Raw genomic sequence first — 15,754 nt, forward strand, 5'->3', positions numbered from 1 at the left:
TGAAGGTTCCCCAGTGAACCGGGAGCAGCTTAGCTCCAGGGCATTGGACGCTGCATCCATACCTGGCCTGATGCTGGCCACCTTTTTTTTTTCTGAACATGGGGAAGATATTAGGAGTTCCTAGTATTAGTGGTTCCTCTCTTTGGATCCTAACTTTGCTACTGATATCTCTAGGATCTCAGGGTTCCCTATATGGAACTGTAATGTAGAATTCTCTCTAGTTTTCACTCTTTAGTGAAAAGACCCTTGTCTAGTCTGGCTCTGTCATTTACTGACTATCTTAGGTAAGCTTCTCAGCCCTGGCCTGCTGGCCCTGGACTTTGTGAAATGTTTACCATGCCAGTGTAGATTATTAAGTATGCAGAATAAAGTGTCAAGTTCAGTGTTTCCTCTTCTCTTCCTGGACTTCCTGCCTCCTCACAGTAGGTAGCATCTTAATTTTCCAAAATCCAATTAGTAATTTCCTTCTTGACTTCAGATCTCTTTGGAATGTTAGTGTTTCATTTATTATTGCTGTGTAACAAATCCCACCAAAGCATGGTGACTTAGAACAGCTGTTTATTTTATTTATTTGACCTCAGAAATGCAAGTTTGAAATCAGTTTTTACTATGCATTAAATATGCAGGGTTCAAGGGGTTCCTCTACTTTACTAGCTTTGTGACTCGACTGGGATATGGGGGACTTTCACGATGGCTCATTCAAGTGGCTGGCAAGTTGCACTGACTGTGGTTCCTCTCTTGTGTTTCCTCCAATAGTGAGTGTCCCAAGATACAGCAAATGGAAACTGCTAGCCCAGAAGTTGGCACAGTGTTATTTTTGCTGTATCCTGTTGGGCAGACAGCCACAGAGACCAGATTCCAAGGGAGTAGACATGGGGGACACACTTCTCAGTGGGAGGTGTGTCAAAAGGTTCTTGAGGACGATGGGTTAAAACCAATACAGCAGGACAAAGTAGACACCCTCTCTGCTAATAACTAATTAGTGCTCAAAGGCCCCTTCTCACCAGTTGTTTCATGAATGAGGACAGTGACTTCTCACAGCAGATGAAATTAATTTTCTATTCTCTCCTTGATATACTTGTTTTCATACATTTATGATTTTACAATAAAGTAGATTCTACTTCTGGCTGTTAGTAAAGTTGTTTACTTTTGAAATCAGTATTTGCTATGCATTAAACTTTGAAAAACAGCGGAAGTACTAGAATCTGCATTTATCAAAGTATATGTAATACTGTATTGAGGATTCTGCACAAATATGACAAAATAGGTCAGTTAATGGTAGACATTTCCTGAGAAAATGTAACATGTCAGCTTGCTTGGAGGGTTTTCATGAGTCCCTTTCAGTTTTTAGCCTCAGGAGTTATCTTCTGCTTTTTACTTTATTTATTTTTAAAGATTTATTTATTTATTTATACAAGCACTGGGTACAGTCAGAAGCGCGGGAGGGCGAGAGAATTCACCAGAGCCAGAGTGGGGAGCAGAACAGACAGAAGGACTGAAGTACACTGCTGAGGGGAGCAGCGGGTGAGGCAGGAGAGGTCTGCGTGCCATGTGGGACACTCGCCTGGCAGCCAGGGATCTAACCGGCATTGCAGAGGCTGCGGGCAGCTTCTCAGCCCAGCGCTCAACCACTGCATCACCAGGGGAGACCCCGATTTTTACTTTAGACCTTAATTTGAAATTTTTTTTCTTTTTCTTTTTTTTTTATTTTAACATTAATCATTTTTTACAATTTGAATTTTTTTTTTTTTAGTTGAGAGTTAATTTTAATATCAGTTTTGATTTTAAGAATCACTTTTTACATTAATAAAAGAGAGAAGGCCTGGATGTACCTGAGGAGTAGTTGAAAGAGCAGAGGAGCTTAGTTCTGGGCCTAGTCCCGCTATTAAAAAGCCAAGTGACTTTCAGCAAGGCACTGAACATCTCTAAACTTTCATTCATAATATGTAGAGAAAAAGGTGTACACTAGAGTTCTCTAAGGTAAACGGCCTAGTTTTAAAACTACTGACTTATAATTAAGAGTGAGTGGAATTGTTGGAGGATCCTTGTTTCTTTATAGTTTTTGGAAGAGAACAAAATTACTGTTTTTGGAAGAAAACGGTTACTAAGGATAATGCTTTGTATCTGTTCACATGTAACATCAGCATTTTAGTGGTGGCTGGTGGACTAAAAAGAATACAGAATTTTGAGTGAAACACAAGTCCTTTGATCCCTTCTATACCTGCTGGGTCTGTGTTTTTGTTTTGTTTTGAGTTTCAGTTTCCTTACGTGAAAAACAGAAAGGTAAATAATAATCTGCGAGAAAGTATATCTTAAGTAAAGCTTACGAGATGTAAACATATATATCTAGCCTAACACCTGTTAAATACTGAGTACATATTTTCTTTTTTCTCTCAAGCTCCATACCCCCAAATTCCCATTTCTTCTTCCTTAAAATAGGCGATCAATAAGAATCTCTTCAACATTGTTTTCCTAAAAAGGGTGGAGAAGATTTTAGTGAAATGTTACACCTTCTCAACTCTAGTAATCTTTTGCTATTGAGTGTAATTATTTTCAGCTAATTCATCCCAAACTAATATATATTTTTTGAATAATTCAATTTCTAAATTTAACTTAGGGGTTGTTTACAAATGTAAATACTTGATCACATAAAGATTTAGTGGAACAGATGTTCTGAAAAACAAATGAATGGCCAAAAAGCAGGAGGAGGGATTAGTGGAGAGAGCCTGGGTTTGGGGCATATGTTGAAATTAGAGAGAACCTTGAGAGAGACTCTCAGAAACTAACATTTAGAATTTCAATTTTTAAACACTGCATTTTAAAACATTATGATTATCTGAAATGCTTAACACTGATTGTTCTTAAAATTTTTGCCACTCAAAATGATAACCATCTGCCAGTGATAAAATCCAAAGCAAAAACTTGAACGGTCCCCTCTGGCCTTTGAGGTATAAACTTAGGTGTAATTCACGTTGTATGTGTGAAAGTATAAAATCATTGTTGGTTACATGAGATGGTGTTCCTGTTGTTAAAGACATTCACAGAAGAAAATCAGTTTATTCAGTTTAAAAAGCCTGACTTAGAGTTAAAATTATGCAGATTTTTGGTTCATAAAGTGCATACCTTAGAGAAATTAAAAATGGTTTTGTATCTGTTGTTATCTAGAATATGCTACCTACAAGAATTATTTGTACCCACTTAAAATATTTTATTAAATTTGTCGTGTGGCAGTCGATAACCTAAAAGAAACTGTTGTCGCTTTCAGTCAGTCACGTGGTCACCAGAGTGCTGGAGTGAGCCAGGTGAGCCCGCGTGATTGCTGGCATTTACCTTTAGTGAGAAGAAAAAGTATATGTATCTGTGGCATTTGGAAAAGTGCGTTTCTGACTGATCACAGTTACTAAAATTACTAATAATGATGTCTTTCAGAAAAATCTGCCAGCATCAACTATGGTGTTTTAAGGGAAAGAGGGATGATTGAGGGAGTTTATTTCAAATTCTAGAGAACACTTCATTCCCCAAATGAATTTCTTTTGAATCATAAACTTAATGGGAAGCATATTTTGGCTCACTGACTAAGTCCATGAATACCATTGCTTTTAGGCAGCTTTACTTATTTTCAGATCCTCTGAAATGAATCGTATCATTCCAGTAGTTTCAGCAGAACTGCACAGTTGCTTGTTTGATGGAGCTACTGCATTGAATTAAGGAAAAAAACCAACTTTTTATAGAGTATAAACTCTTAGTTTGTCCTCTTGGGCTGTTCTTTTCTTACACTTGCTTATCCGTCAGCCTTTGGGAGAAATAAAAATAGAGAACCTTGACAATAAATGTTAGATCATGTTTATAACCCATTTTCTCTTCATATTTCAGCTTTACTTTTAGAAGCCCAGTCAACACCATTTCAGGTCACACCTTCAACTATGGCAAATATTGTGAAAGGCCTGTACACTCTCAGACCAGGTAAACATTCTTCCTTTCTTTGGGGGTTAGACTTGTTTCTTTATGCGGTTCCAGCCTTATCCAAGAGGACAGTGTTTCCCTCTGTGTTTTCTGATGTGTAGTGGTATTTGGATTTGCTATAGCCATAAAATTGAGTAGATATTCATCATTGTGAAATGTAAACTCAGGACTGCCTGCTTTTCTACTAGTGTAAACCAAGTCGTTTGGGAAATAGAAGAAATAATTTGTAGGGGCACTTTAGATAAAATTCAGGGTCATGTCTAACCCTTATCTCTCTTTATTCTGGAGTTTCTCCTTCACTTCTGCCCCACACTGCACCTGTTCCCTGGCGGACACATTTATAGCTTGATTTTTTAGGTTTGTGATGTAACTTGCATAGAATCTGGTCTTACTAATTTGACAAAAATACTTTGGAATAAAGACAATCCATCTTTGTCATGTCTGATACAGATCTTTTTTTTCGACTTCACTTAATGATAAATGAATGTTATTTTTTTTTTATAGATTACTCTTTGGATCTCTTCTCTTTTTCTTAAGAATTTGATAACCATTCATTTATTTTTGTTGTTATACATTCTTAGTTTGCTGTACTTTAGCATGAGTGAAAATAGATTATTATTTCAAAAGTCCTTGCCAGTTAATCTCTGGTCCTTATATTAAACGTTTATTTCTTTTTCCCCCCTGCCCCCAGGTTTTTGTGGTATTTCTTTTCTTTTTTTTCAGTTAAGTCTACTGGTAACTTGCTGTTCCGTTCTCTACTTTGATCATTAGATTGTTTTAATTAGTGCTTAGTAGGGCTGTATTTCCACAGATTCCCTTCCCTCCCACTCAGAGATCCTTGCTTATCTTGTTCGTGTCTTCCTCTATATTTACATTGTTCAATAAATAAATAAATCTTTTTAAAAAAAGATCTATTCAAAAATTCCCTAAGGACTTTAATTAAATTTTGTTAAACCACTAAAATGTAAAATATCTGCTTTCTTTACACTCTACATTCTTTTCAGAAAAGAAATTTAGCTTTGTTGTCCTCTATCAGAATGGGATTGCACTCATTTTTCCCCCACTTATTTTCATTTGATGTATATTTTTGTTCTTTGGACAATAGAAAGCTTTCGCTTTCCCTTTCCATTTAATTTAGTTAGTCTGTATGACTTCCTTAATGAATCTTTTCCTTCCCTTACAGAGTGGGTTCAGATGGCTCCAACTCTATTTTCTAAATTTATTCCAAACATTCTCCCTCCGGCAGTGGAATCTGAACTTTCTGAATATGCTGCTCAAGATCAGAAACTTCAAAGAGAACTTATACAGAATGGGTTTACGAGGCAAGTGTTCTTCTTCCTCTGGCGACAGAATCTGTCCGTTTCCTCTGCCCATTTGGCTCTGGGAGGGTGCAGGGGGCTTAGTGACTGTCTCAGAGTAAGGGTACGCTGCCGGGAGTGGCCTTGGCATCCTTCTGTGGAAGCTGTGTTTAGATTTTATGGGAGTTGCTCTTCACAAGTAGATATTAAAGAAGGGTTTCTTACTGAGGCATTTAGGCTGACCAGCCTCCAAGAGCTTTTCCAACTTTGATCCTCTCATATTAGCTCTGAACATTTGGGAAAACATAATGTACCACTTCTATGGTCAATTATAATGTGCTTTTATGACTACACTAGTAAATAACTAATTTTATGACTAAGCTAGTAAAGAGAATTAAGATTCTGTTTTTCATATTTTCACTTTTGCCTTAAATTCTAGTTTCCTCCTCTTCTTTTTTTTTTTAAAGATTTATTTATTTATTTATGCGAGCACTGGGTACAGTCAGAAGCACAGGAGGGTGAGAGAATTCACCAGAGCCAGAGCAGGGAGCAGAACAGGCAGATGGATGAAGTACACTGCTGAGGGGAGAAGCAGGTGGCAGGAGAGGTCTGTGCGCCATGTGGGATCCTCGCCAGTGGCTGGGGATCGAACCAGTGCTGCAGAGGCTGTGGGCAGCTTCGCAACCCAGTGCCCAACCGCTGCACCACTGGGGAGGCCCTAGTTTCCTCTTCTTAAAAAAGGAGGATAGCTCTATCCAGATAAATTTTCTGTCCTTGGCTAATTTTTCTAAAACTTGCAATATAGTATGATGTCCATATCCCGGAGAATCTTGCGAAGTACATATTTTGTGAAGTATATATTTTCAGCTGATATAAATGATACAAAAATTTTGTGATTCCCAATGGGAATTAAATTAGCGACTTAAGCATTTACTATGAGAATTAAGTCTACTTCAAAAATTACTTTGATGGGCGCTTCGCACAGCGTGGGCCTCCTAAGGTGACTTTCTCATATTCCTTGGTCCACTGCTCAGCTGGTCCAGATTGATCAGAAGGGGGCACTCACCGTAGTCTCAGCAGCAGAGAGAGCGTCTGCCTGTGCTGACTCCCGTGCATGGACTCTCGTCCAGCCTCTGGGCTGGATTGTTTTGGAAAAAACGTCCACCAATCCAGACAGAATTGAGAATGTAGTCCAGACTGTCTGACAGAGACTCTGTGACTGGCTGTGCTGCTGTGAGGAGTTCGTTTTATGGTTTGTACCTAATCAGTCATAGGATTGCTATTCAGACTCACAAACTATTGTTTCATTTAAGGTTATGTTCTGTGTTCGTGCTGTAGGGAGCCCTGAATAGGCAACAGACAGCTTTAATGTGGATGCACAGAGTGAGTCTTTGACTGAAATGATGTGTGAATAATGTGAAATACCTGGTCTTGTACAGTTAATAGATTCTTGTTTGAGCTGAAGTTCATGTGAAACATCTTTAGGTGCATGGAAATATTCATATAATGTGGGCTTGTTTCAAAGCTAGAATTAATATGTAAACTAAGAGCAACATTTTCTTATCTGTTCCCCTGCATGATTAAATGGACTATTGGGGCTGGGGGGTGGGGAGCGGTCAGCAGATTGGCTTCTGTTGCTGTCTAAGATCCCCTTCCTGAAGGTAAGCTTATTTGGGAACATCTAACATGTTTGCCCTCGAACCATCCCCATTCAGACCAGCTGGGGGTCCTCTTCAGGGTGTGCCAAATCATTTTCAAATGTGTTTTTCTGAATAGTAGCTACCTAGGTTTCTGGAACAAAATAGAATCATGTAGGGGTATTGTTGCTCTTTTAGCTGAGAGGGGTCACTCTAGGATTGGTGCTTTTTGGTTTAGTACAAGGGTTTTGAGGTCAGTTTATAGTTTTTTAGACATGTGGCTTTAGCTGATTCCTGTAGCAACCTTACATATACATCACTTACTTTTTTTCTTCTTCCGTCCTGCTCTTTTCACATGTATGTTCTGTTCTTTTTGCACATTCAGTTTTTATTTAACCTTTGGGGGATAGGAATGAAGGTTGTCTATACAAGTTGAGGCCCCAGATATAAAATTCTGTATTTTCCCTTTTGATCTGCATTAACTGGTTTCTGAATGTTTGGTGAATGTCAATTCATGAGGATACTAGTATAAACAATAATATGAGTCATTCAGCTGGCTTTGCAGTTCAGTGAGAAAAAATAAAAGCGGCCTCAGGGCTGTTCCTTTTCCAGCACCTTAAGATGCCTGAGGCTGGTTGGTTCCTGGTAAATACACAGGTTTTTCTGTGAGTGCTCAGCCTAGAGAAACCCCTGAGAGGCCATTCAGTGAGTGTTCTTTCTGCCAGTCACTGAGACTTCTCGCCTCGCCCAGCAAGAGGTCTCTGTCCTTGTCATGAACATAACCAGAGAGGGAAAATGAGAAACTTTGGTAGTCTGAAAGATTATTCAGAAGTAGGAAGTAATTACTTGGGCTAGCATTTTAATAATCCAAATGTAGAGGCTGTTAGTCACTCACTTGTTAATGTAGCTAGTAATTACTGCCTACTGTGTACAAGACATAGTAGTAAGATGGGTAAAATTCCTGGTTTTTTAGGGAGTTTATGCTCCAGTGTCAGGAGATAAATGATAAACATATGGACATATAATTTCAAACAATACTGAGTGTTATGAGGAGAACAGCAGTCTGGAACAGAGAGTACCCAGGGCACGTGTTTGGGGATGCTCCCCGTGACCTGGTGATGGGATGCCTTCTGAGGCAGAGTCACTCCAGCACGGGTGTGGGTGCTGAGGAGATGTCCGTGTGGCTCTCTAAGGGGAAGGGTGCTGCAGGCAGAGAAGGTCGTAAGTGCAACAGTGATGACATGTCCGAGGGACAGACGGAAAACCAGAACAACTGATGTTCAGTGAACAAAAGTAGAAAATAAGGGTGGAGAAGTAGGCAGGAGGCATATCTCACAGACCTGGGAATAGAAATTTTAATTGATTTTTAACTGTAAAGAAAGCCACGAAAAACTTTAATCAGAGGCATGAAATAATCCTGTTTTTACGTAAGATCACCCAGGCTCTTGTCTGAACTAATCGTAGTAAAACTCATAGTTGTGGAGGGAGAGAGGAGAGTGACTTGGATCGAGACGGTAGGTATGGAGCTGATTATATTTGGGGACAGAATGCCCCAGAGTGAGGGAACAAGCGAAAATCAAAGATGAGCTAGGGGTTAACCTGGAGTTGTTGGGTGGGCAGTAGCGCCATTTATGTAGGAAGACTGGGGAGAGTGGAGTGGAGTGGAGTCAGCGTTGTACTGGCCTTGGTGCATTTGCAGTACATTTAAATCATCCCTTGCGGTGGGGATGGGCAGCTGGCCCTACAGGTCAGAAGTGTGGGGGGAAAGCAGAGCTGGAAGTGGAAATCTGGGAGCCTCAGACACATGGACGATGTTTCAGGTAGCACACCTTGTGTGATCTGTGTCCTCGACTAAGGAGAATAATACACCTGGATAAGACAGGGTAGCTGAAGACAGAGTGTTGAGCAAAACCAGAAGTGTTTCAGGAAGGAAGAGATCAACCACGTAAATACTGGTAAGAGAACCAGGAAGAAAAAGATAGTGAGTTAGCATTTTAGTCACTTACCTGCATTATTCTCCGAGAAACTGAATAGACAATAGTAGATTTTTCAGGTAGCCTAGGACCTGGTCAGACCTTGCTTGTCTCTAGAACCAGAACTTCTTTCTATGGCGTTGGAAGATGAGCTGGGTAGTATATGTAAAGGTTCATGTTCTTCTTCCTGCAAGACAGGTATTCATCTACGGCAAGAATCTGTGGTTTCTCAAAGACTTTATATAATTTCAGTCTCATATTAGGGCTTTAAGAGGAACATTTTGAATTTTCCTATTTGAATTTGCCCTGGTATGTGCAGGTTACCAGGTATGTTGGTAACAAAACCAGGTTTATCTATAAAGACATGTTAGTCTGAACCTATTTCTCCAAACCATATTTGTAGATAATCTCTCCTTCATTTAGTAACTTTCTCTATTAAAGAGACAGCATTCATTAGCATATTCAGGTTGTAACAGCACAGCCTATATTTACATTTGATGGATATTTTAAAATAGATTGTTAGAATTGAAATACCTGCTATTATCTGCTATTATCTTCTGATTCGGTGTGTGAAGATGTGAAGATGTCAGTCAGTTTTGTTGACTCTTTTTTTCTTATTCCTAGAGGTGACCAGTCCCGGAAGAGAGCAGGGGAAGAGTTGGCTTACAGTAAGTAATGTTGTTCCTTGACATTTTTGGGTAGTTTTGTGACGTAAGCAATTACTGGTGGTGACTGTGCAAATGAGTGTGCTGGTGTCCCACTCTTCGCCGTGGTGTGCATCCCCGGTGTTCACTGCTGTCGTGAAGCACTGTGTGTGAGGCGTGTCAGACAGCACTACGTGATGTGGCAGCTCTGATGTGGTGCTCAGGTTGTTGTCCAGAGGCTACTGGATTTTTTAGTCTCTACCAGAGTGGGATAGTAACCCAGTCTCAGTTCCTGATTTACCCCCTTTCATTTCACTTAAAATCACATGGTTTTGAGGATTTGCCCTTTTTTTTTTTGGTATCTTTTGGGGGAGGAGGAGAGGGGTGAGAAATACGCGTTAAGTAAACAGATTCCTACCATTATCAGCTGCTGTCTGCTATTCATACTTTTTCTTGTTGCAATGTTTTTTTCAGACAGCTCATCAGCATGTGCAAGTTCCAGAGGGTACAGATAGTGAATGTGTTGAATGTACTTTCCTTCCTGAAGAGAGGACACACTGGAGCTGCAGAGACTGGGCAGAGCGCAGTGGGGTCCTACAGACGCTCAGGAGCTCTGCCACACGCTTTTCTTGGAAGAGGATGTTGGACTTCATACTTTGGTTTGTAATTTTAAAAAACAAAAAAACTAACAAAAAAAAAAAAAAACTGTTGCTGCTAGACTTGGGGATGATTTTGAAATGGGACACTCTTTTAATGAGTTTATCTACAGATTCTGTGAGGAACAGACGTCTTGAAAAGTGACCGTGGCTAAGTGAGACCTGGCAGCCAAACTCAGCAGCTTCCTCCAAAAATATAACAGCAGAAGAATCTTTTTTTTTTAAGCACTTGTTTTGTTCATTTGTGGACGTGGCACTTCGGCATATGGGTTCCACACATCAAGATACCTTTTGCTTTAAAATCAAGCCGATTGTTACAATACAGTATTTTTCACCCATAACCAAAACAAACCCATTTAAAAGAGTTGGTCTTTGTTTAGCATTAGCAAGTCTTGTTAAAAGAAAATGCTAGCTCTGCTTTCGCTCTAACCTTTCCCCCATCTGTTCACAACTTTTTTCTACTCTGTGCCTTGAGCTTTGTGCACTTTGCAACTCTGTGACCATGTTGTCAAACTCAAAGGCTTCCTGAGAAAGCTGATGGCATCACAGACTAGCCCGCCGCTGTGCCGGGTGTCTAGCAGCATGCCACATGGGAAAATGGAAACGTGTTGCATGTTGGTCAGATCCCTGCTTCACCGAGCCCTGTCCATGTTCACGTGGGGACCGTCGAGTCACAGGATGTGACTTCACCAGCCGCTGCCATAGCGCTGGTGTCAGGGGAGGTGGGGCCTGAGCGGTAGAGCTCCCTTTTAACCCTGTTGAGCACGGCCCAACAGCGAAGACTGGTTCCTGTGATGCTCCAGGAAGCAGATACGGTTATTAAATCCAAATATAATCAAGGGTGTGGGATTCCAGATCCATTTCATTTTAAATGGGTGAGATAAGTACTTAAAAAGAAAAGTCTGCAGTCCGCATCTTTTAAACATCTTATTTGAGATAATAGAAAAATAGCACTGCTGTTTTAAGTCTCCCTTCCAGCTGTGGCAAAGCTATATTTTCTGTTTTTCTACACCCACAGTGCTACTTGTTTTGTTCCTTATAAAAGACTGAATTTTATTCTAGTTGTTTTGAAAGGCAAAGAAAAATAGGAAGATGTGACAAGAGGAAAATATTTTTCTTCTCAATTTTGCTTGAATCTAAATTGGGCGTATGCTTGACTCTCTTTGGTAACGTCAGATTTTACTTACCTCTTCAGAGAACTCGGGGCTAAGAAGATAGACCAGGAGAACTGTGTCCCGCTTCTGCTTTGCTGTTCAGTTTGTCCTGTGGGGAGACTGGGGGTGGAGTGGGAGAGTTGGAAGTATGATATCGGGAGCAAGTAAGGCATCTAAGAACAGAATCCTCTATTTGTGAAATTATTATTCAGAGAAGTAAATGTAGAGGGTGTCAGATTTATTTTTTTAAGTACTTAACTAGAGTTGGTAGATTTTTGGAGGACTTTGAATTGTACTTCTTTAACTCAGCATCTTGGATTGTATTGATAAACACTTAATTACTGTAATAATCTATACAGGCTCTCACCTGCCCTGTATGTTTTGATTTGCTGCACCAGTAGCATTCTAGTAACCAGGAAGAATTCCATTTTATCATGAAATCCAAATTTTACTTTTCTCAATGGAACGCTTGCTGCAGGCTTATAAATAGTATCTGCAACTGAAGTCTCTCCTTTGTGGTTTTAATATTTCCAAGAGGAATAAAATTGAAACATTTCTTTAAATATGGATGGATTTTTCAGTATCGTAATAATATATCCAAATGCTTTTTCTGGAAGAGAGTATTTTTTGGGCCAACACCAGAACTTTCCTTATAAAAGCACTGTATTATGTGAATTGGCATTAAAATTTTTGGATGCTTTTGCATTATTAACTTAATGGAGAAATATTTTACTTTTGTCTTATTATGTATGTGTTAACAAAAAGCAAGCAGAGTTAAGACTGCAAAATGGAGTTTCTCTAAATTTTTGCACAGTGACTGTAGCCAGCATTAGGCCCGGGGTTGGTACTGTGAGGCTGTGGCTGGGAAGAACACGCATGCTCGCCCAGCACGTGTGCCCTGGTTGTCACTCATCCTGGCCCGGGAGGCACCTGGCGGTGTGGTGAAGATCTTTTTTTCAAGTTGAAGTTGACCGTGCCTATTTAATTAGAATGCACCAAAATTCTTAGTTTGCAGCATAAGAGAAGTAAGATTTGTCCTCCACTTCGTGTTGACTAAGTACTACTTGCCAGGAAGTATTTTTCTTCTCATGTTTGTTTGTATTCTACTTGCCAATACCTTGTATAGTTTCTCCACCCCAGTTAAATGTTGGCTTTTGAGGGGTCCAAATCATCCAAGACAGAGAATCGTACACACTGCAGGTTGTGTGTCTCCTTAGTCACGAGGAGGTGATTGGGCCGACCCGACCGGAGTGGATGTGCAGCCTGTAACAAGCGCCTCCAAAGAAAGCCAGCCTGGGCATTTGAAAGAGTGACTTGAGAACGTGGCTGGGTGATTGTCTAGAGCGACGGTACTTCTTTTACAGTTTAGCCTTAAGCTTCAGTCACAGTGTCATTTCATGTCCTGTTGTCACAGCTGTGCCCTTACCTGACAGAACAGCGTCTTTGTTTTCTGTGGGGCAGAAAGCCAAACCTGGGGTAGCAGCTAGCTAACCTGATAGCTCCTAGGTGGAGTTAGGAGCTCAAACCTGGATGAGTGAGTTGTGCATTATTAAATTTTGTGGGAAAGTTACTTTTTTCTCCTCCCTTTTACAAGTTTGAGGCAGACCCCTCCCCTTCCTTCAGGGTTACCCATGAAAACTGATGTCTGAGTGAGATTGCAGAACGGGTGCCCTTGGTGAGCCCCGCCTGTGTGGAGCTGCCTCCCCCCTCTGCTGCAGGCCATGCTTTCTGTTGGATTGCAAATTTGCACACATAAAGAATTCCTCAGGAAGAGTTTGCACGTGCATCACCTCCAATATTCTGGACTGACCGAACAAGAGATTTGAAAGATTCTTAGCACAAGGAGAATGCCGCAACGGTGGTCTGAGCACAGGCTGGAGACTGGTCACTGTGGCCTGTGGCCAGCAGGCCCCGCTGGCTTCTACGGTCCCGACTGTGCGGGCGCACGGCTGTCCCAGTGGTTGGCGCACCTGACCCCCCCCCCCCCCCCAGCAAGCCTTTCGGAATCGGTCATCTCAGTGAGGCTGGCTGTGTTTTCTTCTGTGTTTTTTGTTTTATTGCAGTTAATTGTTTCCATGATTATTATGCAAGCGGCATTGCCCTTGAGCTAAATCCAATTGTTTAATAAGCAGCTGTTATTAAAATAAGCGAACTTTGTTTTTTAAATATACACTAATCTGAGGTAATAAAAAACTTCACAACTATAAAGCAAAACTAAAAACCTATATTAGCTAACCAGTCATTGTTTGAATGTTTTGATTTTTTTTAAAATGATGTCGTGTTGAGCTTCTTAAGCTCAGGGTATTATGTTTACTTTAATCCAGGTCTAGGCTTCTTAAGGGAACGTTAAAATTTAAGATCAGAATGTGACTGACACCTGTAGGAGGTTTAGAGGACCTTTTTGTTGTGATTACTGTTGTTAGTAAGATTGTGTAACGGGAAGTTCACATTTATCAGAAGTTAAAATAGAGTTCATGGGGAACGACTCTGCCGTCACTTTCATTACCTTAGTGATTTGCCCGGTTTCTGGCCGCCAGAACATCAGACCCCTGTTCTCTCCCGACGGAAATGATTCCTCCTCTGTCCCCACTGTTTGTTAACGAAGTCACTGACGTTTTCCCTCCTCCACTGTCCACAGCCCTCATTTGAGCCTCTTTGAGCGCAGAGGGGCAGAGTGCACAGGCTGTTCCTGCTTGTTGGCGGGGTGACTGGAGAGCAGTGAAGGGTGCGCTGCCCCGAGGTCCGCTCTCCGGGGCCTCTGGCGTACACTGCCCCCTGCTGGTCGGAAGGTGTCTTCATTTTTGGTTGGACGGCATTGTTGAGAAAAATGTTCATGGCTTACACTTTTGGGACATTCATAGTGTGGCTCTGGGCTGAATTCTGTGGTTTGAAAAAAATAAATATTTTGTATTGATTCTCACATGTCATTTCAATGTTGTGATATGTACTACATGCAATACGACTGGATGTTCTCTTAGAGGGTAGGTTTTGTTGAGACAGGTGGTAATTTCATTGCTCATTAGTCCTGTTTGTCAGCAGAACAGCCATGCTATTCAGGAGAAATACTCAAATGTGAAGTCACGGGAAGTGATGGCTAGAAGCAGGAATGTTCACGAAAATGGGAGTCCAGAGAGGCTTGCCACCCACCAGCACAGCCAGGCTAAGGATGCAGCAACGAAGTCTAGCCCTGGTGTGCTTGTTCACTGGACAGCACGGTGGCGCTTAGAACAGGGTGTTCTATGTGTCAGCGCTTTTATTAGCCCAAGAAAACAAAGTGGTGGATGAGACTCTTACTGGCCTGGGATTCAAAAACCACTGACTTTATCTCTGACCTTGAACTCCTGATGGATTTTGAATCACTCCTTCTGTATTGGGGTATATACCATCACTTTAAAACGTTGTGGTTAATGAAATAAATCTTGTACAGATGTCCTTGGCCTTGTTATGTTCATACCTGATTCACTGGAATTTTGCTGTAATACAGAACATAGGCTTCTGTTCCCAGTACATTCACAGCACTCCCTGAAGGACAGCCGCTCTCAGCACAGCCTCGTCTGCTGAGGTTAACTAGCCCTCGGTGCGTGTACGTCTCCACCCCTGTCCCAGCGACTAAAAAGCAGACATGTTCCATATACATAGATGTACATTTCTACGTACACAGTTTCTTTTATATACCCTGGTGCGTTGTGGGCCTTTACTCAAAACTTCCGTAGTTTTTTTCTTTTTCTTATTTTTCCTCAGTTGACCCTGCTTTAAAAAAATAGCCCTTCATGTTTCCTTGCTATGAAATTAGTAAAGGCCCCTAGGTGTTTTGTAATCTTACTCGATAATTTTAGTTTCTCTAGCTGTGTCTTTATAAGTGTCCTCTCCGACAGTGTTCTCAGAATGCCGTTTCTTTTTTCGTTGCCTAAGTTGTCTTGTAGCGATGTCTACTCTTTCATTACCGCACACAGCAGGACTCGGCAGCTTTATCTTTTCTTTTTCTCTGCATTTAAACCACCTGACCGTTTCCTTCAACTTTGAATTTTTTTTAAGCCAAGTAGGAGCTATTTAAGCTCTCTCCCTTCTCTTAGCAAAATTATTTTACTGAGTACAAAACTTTTCTACTAGAGCCAGTTCTTTTTTGTGTACTCTTCTGTGTGTGTTTCTTCTATTAGCTTGTTTCTCGACCCGAAATTCCAAAACATTACGATTTTTTAAAAACATGTAGTAGAAAGAATATCACATGTAAAATCAGAGAGCAAAAGTGTGACTCTTGGCTTAATTAGTGTGCTCCTGGGTAGGTTATTTTTCTGAAGCTCTGAGTCCCTGTATGAATATGGAGCCCACCCTCTCCTCCCTTTCCCCCAACTACTAGTGATGGAGGACCTCTACATAGGACAAGAGGCTTAGTTTACCAAAAGAATATAACAATTCTAAACTTCTTATA

At 40.8% G+C, this 15,754-nt stretch overlaps 1 protein-coding gene across 1 annotated transcript in view; it reads left to right on the forward strand.

The window, feature by feature from the left end:
- CACUL1 (CDK2 associated cullin domain 1) overlaps positions 1-13,310 on the forward strand; it is a 51,625-nt gene extending 38,315 nt beyond the window's left edge. The window contains 4 exon segments of the mRNA XM_037497616.2: positions 3,874-3,963; positions 5,147-5,285; positions 9,496-9,539; positions 9,990-13,310. Of these exon segments, the coding sequence (XP_037353513.1) occupies positions 3,874-3,963; positions 5,147-5,285; positions 9,496-9,539; positions 9,990-10,030 (314 nt within the window). The 3' untranslated portion in view covers positions 10,031-13,310.
- The last annotated feature ends 2,444 nt before the right edge of the window (positions 13,311-15,754 follow it).

This window comes from Talpa occidentalis, unplaced genomic scaffold (genome assembly GCF_014898055.3).
Source record: "Talpa occidentalis isolate TD23 unplaced genomic scaffold, MPIMG_talOcc4v2.1 talOcc4.8, whole genome shotgun sequence".
NCBI classification, from domain to species: Eukaryota; Metazoa; Chordata; class Mammalia; order Eulipotyphla; family Talpidae; genus Talpa; species Talpa occidentalis.